Source organism: Fringilla coelebs (assembly GCF_963513975.1).
Source record: "Fringilla coelebs genome assembly, chromosome: 9".
Classification (NCBI taxonomy): Eukaryota; Metazoa; Chordata; class Aves; order Passeriformes; family Fringillidae; genus Fringilla; species Fringilla coelebs.
In genome coordinates, this window is record NC_140067.1 from 29,483,551 (window position 1) to 29,493,486 (window position 9,936).

The window sequence follows — 9,936 nt, forward strand, 5'->3', positions numbered from 1 at the left end:
CCTTTCAATTTCCAGGTCTCATCAGGATCCTCCATTATCAGATGCTTTCCCAGGTTTTGTCTCCTTTGATGTGCATCCCTTCCCTTCCCTCCTCTCACCACACACCCAGCAGGGAATTTGTGATGAAGAAGTGCAACTTTAGCCAGCACATTATATATATGATATATTCCAGCTGTGAACTGGCAGTGCCATTAAGAGAGAAGTGGAAACATTAAACCCTCCTGCTCCATCTGCATCCTCCCAGGAAGCCCAAACCCTCCTGACCCTGCTGGGGGCTGCCACCCCCTGCTTTAACCCCTGGGGCAGAGTTGGAGGTGCGGGCAGCTTCGGAAGCCCTGGGGCAGCGGGGTGGAGCAGCGGGACGGAGCTGACGACTCTCTGCGAGGGCTGCAGCGTCTGTCCTGTCCCTCTCTCTCCCACCCGCCGGCGCTTCATCAGCAGGCTCCACACGTCGCTGGAAACGAGCCTGTTTTTTCCTGTTCCCGAGGAAGCGGCGATGACTGTGATGCTCAAGGACGAGCCCGGGCCTCCCACTCCCCCCTCCCTTAGCAGCACACACAAACTTACCTAAGCTCTCCTCTTCAGGGGCGCTGCCTGAGCAGCTTTTGGTTGGCTGAAGGCTGGAGTGATGCTGGGTCCCCCTCCCCGCTCTCCCGCCTCCCGGCCCATATAAAGCGCGGCTCCGCGCCGCTGTCGCAGCCGCCAGCCCGGGACCGCGGGGCAGGTGGTGCCCGCAGCCGCCTGTTGCAGCCCCCGGCACCCCCGGGAGGAGCCGATGAGTTGCTGGATGCCTGGGTGCCCAGCTCTCAGCATGTGCCGGGGCTTAGCCGCGCTGCCCATCACTTGCCTGGAAAGGTAAGGCGCTTCTGGGAGGCAGAGGGGTCGCACCTAGACCAGCCTCTGCCGCCGCCGATGTGATGGTAGGGTAGAAACTGGGCTGCACAAAGCGATTCCTTGTGGCTGCGTCCTTTCTGCTCCCCAGGAGGGGATCACAGAGGTGAAACCAGCGGAGGGAGAGAGAGGAGGCTGGCCAGGGCTGTACAAACACACCAGGGGTTTCTGCCTCTGCCTCTGCACAACTTGCTCCGAGCTGACAGCAGCGGGAGTATTTTTGTCAACACGGCTGGACTGTTCAGTGACATGTTGCTCCTCCTGCCAAGCCCCACGCTGCCGGCTTGACATTTAAACCCTGATTTTTTTTATGGGCGCCTAGGGACGCCTGAACGAGCCGCGGGCACGCAAATAGCAGCTGGGCCACAGCACCTCGGGGACACCCTGGGGACAGACAGGAGCCGCTTCTCCTGCCCTGCTGCCGCAGACACCTCCCGGCAGGGAGGTGCCTCCTCCGTGCCTTGGCCGCGGAGCCGCGGGGACAGGCAGGAGCATCCCAGCCTCTGGTACAGGAACATCCCAGCCTCTGGCACAGGAGCATCAGTGCTGCCTCCTAAAGCCATGGGGTAGGTGGATGGCCTTGCCCTCCCCACGGCCTGCTGACAGATTCTTGGGAGCCCAGGGGCACCCCAAAAATCAGAGCAGGGGAGCAGCAGCCGGCAGGCAGCAGGGAGATGCTCCCGCTGTGCCGAGAGGAAGGAAATCGCTGTTTTTACAGCGGTTTGGGAGAAGCGGAGCGCTGCCGGGAGAGTGGGGTGGGGAAAGGAACCAGGTTAGCTCCAGGGACTGGGGGGGCTCCAGATGGGCACTCAGCAGCTTTTACCTGCCCCAGAGGAAAGAGCTCATCGGGCTTCATATTCCATGTGTCTCTGCCTGGGAAGCCAGCAGGAGAAACCGGTCCCCCAGGCTTAATGCGCGGTTGCCAGGGAGCAGGAAAAGCAAGGGGGGAGCGTTTCTTTCACACACCAGAGAGCCAAGAAGTGGCTGAAGCTGGGGGGCGAGGGCTGTCCCGCCGGGCGCAGCCCCTGCCAGGGGCGGGGTGGGGTGGCAGACGGATGGTCCAGAGATCCCATCTCACCCCTCCCTCCCTTCCTCCCTCCCTTCCAGAGCCAAGGATCTGAAGACCCGCTTGGGCATCCTGCTTCATAAACCCGAGCTGGGACACAAGAGTGGGAGCTCCAGCAAGCTGCAGCTGGGCTCGAGGCGCAGGTAAGCCAAGCACAGCTCTGCCCCGGGTCCAGCCCGGGCCGAGCCCCCTTGGAGCAGCCGTTCCCGAGGGATGCTCCTGCCCATCTGCGCAGCACCGAGCACCGAGCACAGCTCCCCCCTCCATGTAGTCCCACCCAGGCGGGCAGGGAAGGCGGATCACTCCCCTGCTCCAGCGGCTATAAAACCCGGCAGGGAACGGATGCTCTGGCATTAGGCACAGAGAACAGGGCCTTGCTGAGAGGCAGGGAACCCGCAGGGCTCCTGCCCTTCCTGGTGCCTCACACCAGTGGCTGGGATCCCCGGGGAATGCAGACAGCATTAAACACAGAACACTGAATATTGCTGCTGAGTGCAGGGGGTTTTCCTGCAGAGGAGGCTCTGCTGGGCCAGCAGAAAAGGGCTCTTCTGAGCATCCCCTAAAGAACCTGCTGGACTTGTGTCGGCAGAAAAGGGCTCTTCTGAGCAGCCCCTAGAGAACCTCCTGGCCAGCAGCATGGAGATGAGGTCGGGTGAGCCGTCAGGGAAGGTGAAAGAAAGGGAGGAGAGAGGAAAGAGAGCGCACAGGTAATGGATGTTGGCCCCTGGCTTTGGTTTCCTGCTGAATGCTGCTGTGTCCCGTTGATGGAGCTGCTCAACTGAAGTGCTCCCATCCCTCACTGCTGGACAGCGAGCCTCACATCCTTTTTGTCTTTTCCAGAAGCTCTTCCCAAGAGGTGCTGGAATGGAGGGAGTCCTTTGACCAGCTCCTCAAGAGCAAAAGTGAGTAGCACCTTGTTTTCTTCTCTCGGTGAGAGCGTGTAGGACAAATGTACTCACAGTGAGCTGTATGATTTGGATCAGTGTAGGATGAAATCTCGCCTCCTCCTCAAATGAGGTGTTTGAGGATTTAGAAAGAGGTCCTTTTCCTGCCCAGATCTGAGGCACAGGGCTCATTGCCTGCTGCACCCAGGAAGCTGCACCTTTTCCTCCTGGCTGGGTGTTTTTGGGGGTAGAAGTGTTGTCTCACTGCTGCCTTGGGACGGGATCACTGTCACAGGCATCCCCTGGGGAGCAGCCCACCAGGGGGAATGTCATGGTATTCCCAAAGCTGCCCTTTCCCCACACTGGGGAGAAGGCAGTATCTGCTCTGGGTGTCTGGTGGAAACAGCCTGCATTGGTGCCCTCTGTCTGTCTGTCCTGTGCATCCAGGGATGGCTCTTCCACAGGGAGCAGGAATTCAGCTGTTTGACCGGACAACCTTGTCCTTTTCACTCTAATATCAGCTGCGTTCCTGTGATGCACAGGGCTCCTGTGAGATGCTGCCTCCCTATGCAGGCAGCTCCTCCAGACCCAGGGATGGGACCTCTCTTTTAGTCCCACACATCATCCCCTCCTTACACTGGGCTCTGCACAATGGCAGTCTCCAAAACCAGTTTTTACAATTATAGAGATGATAAATGACAATGAGAGCCAAAACGAGATTGCTGGCTATAACAAGCCAAGACCTTGTAATTATCTACTTGCCTTTAAAAAACTATTACCTTGACTGAGCTTTGCAAAATTCAAATGGCAGAAACGGCAAATTTTAATCCAAAAGTAGTTGTCTACCTTAAAAGCTCTTCCCCAGCCAGACAAAGTCCTTCCACAACAAAAGTCTGGGGCCAACTGTATTTTTTTCCAGTCTGCCTTTTGCAGCTTTCCCCAAACCCTCTGATTTCATGGATTCCCATAATCATCCCCTCCTTACACTGGGCTCTGCACAATGGCAGTCTCCAAAACCAGTTTTTACAATTTTTACAATTGTTTTTACAATTTTACAATAGTTAGAGATGATAACTCAAATTATATTGAGAGCCAAAACAAGATTGCTGACTATAACAAGACCTTGTAATTATCTATTTACCTTTAAAAAATGATTACCTTGATTGAGCTTTGCAAAATTGAAATGGCAGAAATGCCAAATTTTAATCCAAAAGTAGTTGTCTACCTTAAAAGCTCTTCCCCAGCCAGACAAAGTCATTCCACAGCGCTAGTCTGGGGAAACTGTATTTTTTTTCCATCTCCCTCACGTGCTGTGATGGCTAATGAGCATCTCTAGCTTTGTAACTTAATCCACCCTCCCAGCACAGCTTTGAAATCCTTGCTGCAATTACTCTCCCGTCCTCAGCACCTCGTTCCCCCCAGATGTGGGCTGAGAAATCAGGACCAAGGCACGGCTGCTCGGCTCCTGCAGCGTTCCGATGCGTCAGCGCACTTCTCCTTAGGTAGAATTAGCTCTTTCCCCAAGCTGTAAAGAAAATACTCCGAAGCCTCATTACAGAAAGGTCAGATAAATAAAACCAGAGGATTACTTGTCTGTGGGAAAGGATTTTATTGGAGTCTAGAGGCCAATTAGCGGTGTCTCAGAGGGTGGAATTTGCCCGGAAGGAAAGGAAATCTGCCGATGTCACGGTCTGAGCTCCCAGGGCAACGCTCCCCAGGCAGTGTCTGCTGCTGGTCCTCTTCCCCCTGCCTCCTTTCCCATTAACTGCTCTTCTCTCCTCTCCATAGGTGGGGTGAATGCATTCCACACCTTCCTGAAGACTGAATTCAGTGAGGAGAACCTCGACTTCTGGCTGGCATGCGAGGACTTCAAAAAGACCCGGTCGAAAACCAAGCTGGCCTCCAAAGCCAACAGGATCTTCGAGGAGTTTGTCCAAAATGAGGCGCCCAGGGAGGTGAGACCATTTTCTGTCACATCAAACAGGGTAGGAAAGGGATAAAATACCCTGGTGGGTTTTATTAAAGTGCTGTTGGATCAGTGGGAAGGTGTGCTCTTGTTTAATTTCTAACACCGTGTGGTCCATCACATAATGTTGGAACAGAAATTGGGTCTAACCATGAAGTGTAGCAGGCACAGGCCCTGCAAAGACTCCCTGGTGGTCAGGGAGGATAAGAAATGCCTAGTCATGATGACTGCACCAAAGAAGCCCCTCTTCCTCCTTCAGACCTTTGTTATCTCTCTGTAAGACCATAGGTCACTTTCACCTCGACCCTTACTATTGGATTGTTTCCCAAAACTCTTGTACCCTATAAAAACCCCCAGTTTGGGAGAAGAGCTGTCACTGAGACCCTTTGCAGAAACTGCCAATAAAGACCACCTCATGCAGGCTTCCCCTCTCTATCCCTGCATCTGCCAAAGGCACTTAGCAAGCAAAGAGCTGAAAATCACTAATGAGCTGAGAATCACTAAAGAGCTGATCTCATGTGGTGTTTGTGAGGGTCCCCAGGACGAGGTGAGAGATGAGAATCTGACTCCATGTTCTCAGAAGGCTGATTTATTATATTGTGATCTTATATGAAAAAATGCTATACTAAAGGAAAAAGAATACATCAAAAGGCTTCATAAGCATGATAATGAAAGCTCGTGACTGACTCAGAGAGTCTGACACAGCTGATGGTGATTGGTCATTAATTAAAAACAATTCACATGGAGCCAATCAAAGATGCACCTGTTGGTAAACGATCTCCAGACCACATTCCCAAGCGATCACATAATTATTGTTTTCATTCTTTTCTGAGACTTCTCAGGAGAAGAAATCCTGGGGAAGGGATTTTTCAGAAAATGTCACAGTGACAATCTCACTTAAGAGCTAAGCTTGCTAAGATTGCCTGTGGCTCTGGAGCCTGCTCTGGGGCCTGGACAGGTTGTGCTTAGCTGGACTTTGCTGTCTGGGACACCCACGGCAGCCCAGGGGAGATCCCAAAAACCCTGAAGCCACATTAGCGAAGTCATAGAAAGGTTTGTGAGCATCTCCACCCTCATCTGAAGACGAACTAAAACCAGCTTTTGTCCTCACATAGAAGAGGCGCTAACATTTGTGGGCTCTGCTGCCTTGCAGGTGAACATCGACCACGAAACCAGGGAGATCACCCGCAAGAACCTCTCGGGGGCCACCTCGGCCTGCTTCAACGAGGCGCAGGCCAAGACGCGCACGCTGATGGAGAAGGACTCCTACCCCCGCTTCCTGAAATCCGCCTCCTACCAGGACATGACCAAGCAGGCCGCCAGCCGCGGCACCAGCAAGCGCTCGCACACCTGACCTGAGCCGGGGGACGAGCCGGGGGCCCGGGCGCAGGGTGGGACACGGATTGTGAGGGCTCGGGCCCGTGTGGTGTGGGGCCGGCTGGAGCTGTGGGGTTTGAGCGGGATCCCCAGCACCCGGAGCGCTTCAGGAGCTGCCAGGCCCATGTTCCTCCCTCCCCGGGGGTGGGAGCCCTCATGGCTCGGCTGGAGACCTGCAGCACTGCAGACACGGAAAGAGATGGGGTTTGGGCTGTGAGTGCACCTCAAACTCAGCTCGTTCAGACATGGATTCCCCTGAGCACCCACAACCCGAGAGATCCCACCTGCTCTTCCACCGGCACAAGCTGCAGGGCCTGGCTGCTCCTGCTCGCAGGGAACGGCCAGGATAAAAGCCCCAAGACTAAGTAGCAATTCCAGCTGGAGGGATCCTGCTCCTGTCTTCTCCTGATCCCAAGATCCCCAACACCCGGAGCGCTTCAGGAGCTGCCAGGCCCACGTTCCTCCCTCCCTGGGGGTGGGAGCCCTCACGGCTCAGCTGGAGACCTGCAGCACTGCAGACACGGAAAGAGATGGGGTTTGGGCTGCAAACCCAGCTCAAACTCAGGTCTTTCAGACATGGATTCCCCTGAGCACCCAGAAGCCAAGAGCTCCCACCTGCTCCCTGACCAGAAGAAGCAGCCACAAGCTGCGGGGCCAGCACAGGGCCTGCTGCTCCTGCTCACAGGGAATGGCCAGGATAAAAGCCCCGAGGCTACGTGGCAATTCCAGCTGGAGGGATCCTGCTCCTGCCTTCTCCTGATCCCAAGATCCCCAACAGTCTGAGCGCTTCAGGAGCTGCCAGACCCACATTCCTCCTTCCCGGCTGGAGACCTGCAGCACTGCAGACACGGAAAGAGATGGGGTTTGGGCTGTGAGTGCACCTCAAACTCAGCTCGTTCAGACTTGGATTCCCCTGAGCACCCACAACCCGAGAGATCCCACCTGCTCTCTGCGGGGCCAGCACAGGGCCTGCCGCTCCTGCTCACAGGGAATGGCCAGGATAAAAGCCCCGAGGCTACGTGGCAATTCCAGCTGGAGGGATCCTGCTCCTGCCTTCTCCTGATCCCAAGATCCTCCAGCTGTGTCCTATGCATGCTCTGCATCGAAGTTTTCCACCTCCTTCCAGTGCAGTGACATTTTCATCCCTCGCTTGAGCTCCACGACCTTCAGATTGCACTTAATCTTAGGTCACGTGCGTGATGTTTTATCCCTGTTATTGTTATTTATTTCATCATTATTGTTATTCTTATTATAGCTATATTTATTAGAGGAGCACTGCTGAAAGCACACGCGTATCCCTTGCTCCGAGGAGCTTGTAAATTAAATTATTTTAGCTGTTGTAGCACTTGGCATGCCTCCCACCTTTTCTGTGTAATAATTTGAGAGGACCAGACAGATTTGTAGCACAATTTTGGAGCAAGGTACACCAGTAGCAGCAGGGAGAGCTGCTAGAGAGTTTGGAGGGCAGTGCAAGGATGCTTTGCAGCCCATGTTGTTCTCTCTCTCCCCTTAAAGATGTGCAAGGCATCTCAGCAGCTTGTCCTAGGCAGGGAACAGAGAGGTCAAACAGGCACTTTGGTGAGCAACTCTATGGAAAACTTGATTTTCACACATGGGAGAGAAAATCCAGGGCTTTGCCTGGGTTTGTAATCGGGCTTGGTGTTCCCTTGGATGGTGAAACCAGTCTGCAGCTACAGCACTTTACCAGAAACCCATGGAGTGAGCAAAACCATCCTGTGAATTCAGTGACTCGGGGGTGGCAGGACACATCACCAGCCCAGAACTGGGGGCAGCTCTTCAGAAAGTCCCTCTCAGCAGGATTTTTGGGGTCCTGGAGAGGTGTGGGTCCCACTCAGCAGCAGCGGTGGGTGATGTGGAGCCTGTGCTGGGTCCTGGGGAATGTGCCACCAGCACTGCTCCCTGCTGAGGGCTGCTTTCCAGGGCTCTGTTTATCCCTAAAGAACAGACCTGGAGATCCTTATCCCGCTGGTACTCACTCCTTGCCAAGGGAACTCTCTTTTGCATCCTTAGGGCTTTTCACAGCTGCTTGAGCAGAGCAAGGGACCAAAGACAAGTTTGGGGATGTTACTCCGAGCCCTCTTCCACCTCCCCCATCCCGGCCCCACCTCTGAGCCTCTAGCTGTTGTTCCTGGCTGTGTTTACAGGGAGATATCAGCTGCTTTCTTATTTATTATTTATTTTTACAACTGGAACCACCTTTGCTGTGTTACTGAAGCGAGCGATGCGCAATGGTCTGTTCTCATTGCCGACGTAACGTTGTCATTACAAAATAAAATAAAATAAAATGTAAAAAGCAAAATACCTTGACAACGTGGGCTGGGTCTTTATTTTTCTGGTCGTGGACTTTCAATTAAATTTTACATTCTAATTCTGGATGCTTTGCAAAGCTGCTTGTGTTGGGTGGCTCAGGGCATTTCCAGTTGCTTTAAAAGTGACAGTGTCAAGAGCAGAAGAGGAAGGGGAAAGACTTTTGAGGCATAAAGCTTTGTGGTACTTGGTTTATCAAAGAAAACTTTCATAGAAAGGATGAAAGCAGAAGTGAAGCTTTGCATATATGAACTGCCAGGGTATTCATTGTTTGGGTCACTGATATAAACAAGACTTGATTTTTGTCAGTAACGCACCTGATGTTTGAATTCATTGACAAGGAGGGAACTCTCTGGTATCAGAGGGGTTAAAAAAAAAATCCTATTCCTGTGCAGAGTGAGGTCTGAGCAGTTCCCTCAAATGCTCTGGGAGGGGAAGTTTGCATGGAAAGAGCTCTCTATGGAAGCACCCAGGGCTGGAGAGGAGCAGCCCCTTGCAGCTCGAAGAAGTGCTTGGAATAAAAACCCAACAGATAACAGTTTTATTTCAGTTGCCTTCTTTCTATTTATTGCATGTTCTGGAAGCCAAAATTAACTGGCCTGCGTCAGCAGAGGAGAGTGTGAGAGGGCTGGTGAGGAGGAGCTGGAATCCCAGGGAATAACTCAGAGTGTGCATGTTCCAAGGTGTCACTAGGAGCATGTGAAAAACGCCAATCACTTGTTTTTAAATTTTTAAAATTTTAATAGTAATAAAATGGTTATGAAAATAATAATATAATTAGAGTAACAAAAATTTGGACAATTTGCATTAGGACAATATAAGACAATAAAAACAAAGAGTTACAGACAGTCCAGGTACCTCTTTCTGGGCAAAATAAGCCCAAAAAAAGGACCCATGTGAACAGAGGATTAACCCTTAAAAGCAACAGCCTGTTGCATATTCATACACCTCATCCATGATGCATCAATTCCATTCACACACAGGATTCTGGCTGGGCAGTGTCAGCTTCTTCCTCTGAATCCTGACGGCGTCTGCAGGGCTGAGTGAGGCAGGAAGAAGTTCATTTCTTCTGATAATGGAGCAATAAATTCTCTTTCTCTGAAAGATTGAGGTGTCCTGTGGCTGCTATCTCGCTGCGAGTCCTTTCTTAAAAAAAGTATCCTACATAGCATAATTTCTATTTTAACCTTATGTTATACCCTAAAACTGTATTTAACACACTACTTAAGAAAATGAATCCAGCATCACTTTCTAACACAACACATATAATATTCATTTGAATATTTGCAAAAAGCCAGTCATAAAATAAGCATTTTTCACAAGCACAAGCCACCCCCTGCCACTCAAGTGCATTTTCCAAGCAGCTGCAGCTCCTGAGCCCTGTGACAGCCATGCAGGGGCCAAGGATCAGCAGGCACTGTAAA

At 52.3% G+C, this 9,936-nt stretch overlaps 1 protein-coding gene across 1 annotated transcript; it reads left to right on the forward strand.

Moving 5' to 3' along the window:
• Window positions 1-572: 572 nt before the first annotated feature.
• On the forward strand, window positions 573-8,460 carry RGS16 (regulator of G protein signaling 16). Its single transcript, XM_084211358.1, has 5 exons — window positions 573-855; window positions 1,999-2,100; window positions 2,798-2,859; window positions 4,630-4,796; window positions 5,961-8,460. The coding sequence occupies exons 1-5, from the start codon at window positions 776-778 to the stop codon at window positions 6,159-6,161; spliced, it is 612 nt and encodes a 203-aa protein (XP_084067484.1). The 5' UTR covers window positions 573-775; the 3' UTR covers window positions 6,162-8,460.
• Window positions 8,461-9,936: the final 1,476 nt, after the last annotated feature.

Bases quoted from the DNA above. Each gene is read 5' to 3' on its own strand.
- RGS16 (XM_084211358.1), top strand. From the start codon at position 776: ATGAGTTGCTGGATGCCTGGGTGCCCAGCTCTCAGCATGTGCCGGGGC. The intron at 2,101-2,797 runs GTAAGCCAAGCA...TGTCTTTTCCAG, and splicing joins CAGCTGGGCTCGAGGCGCAG to AAGCTCTTCCCAAGAGGTGC. The intron at 2,860-4,629 runs GTGAGTAGCACC...TCCTCTCCATAG, and splicing joins CCAGCTCCTCAAGAGCAAAA to GTGGGGTGAATGCATTCCAC.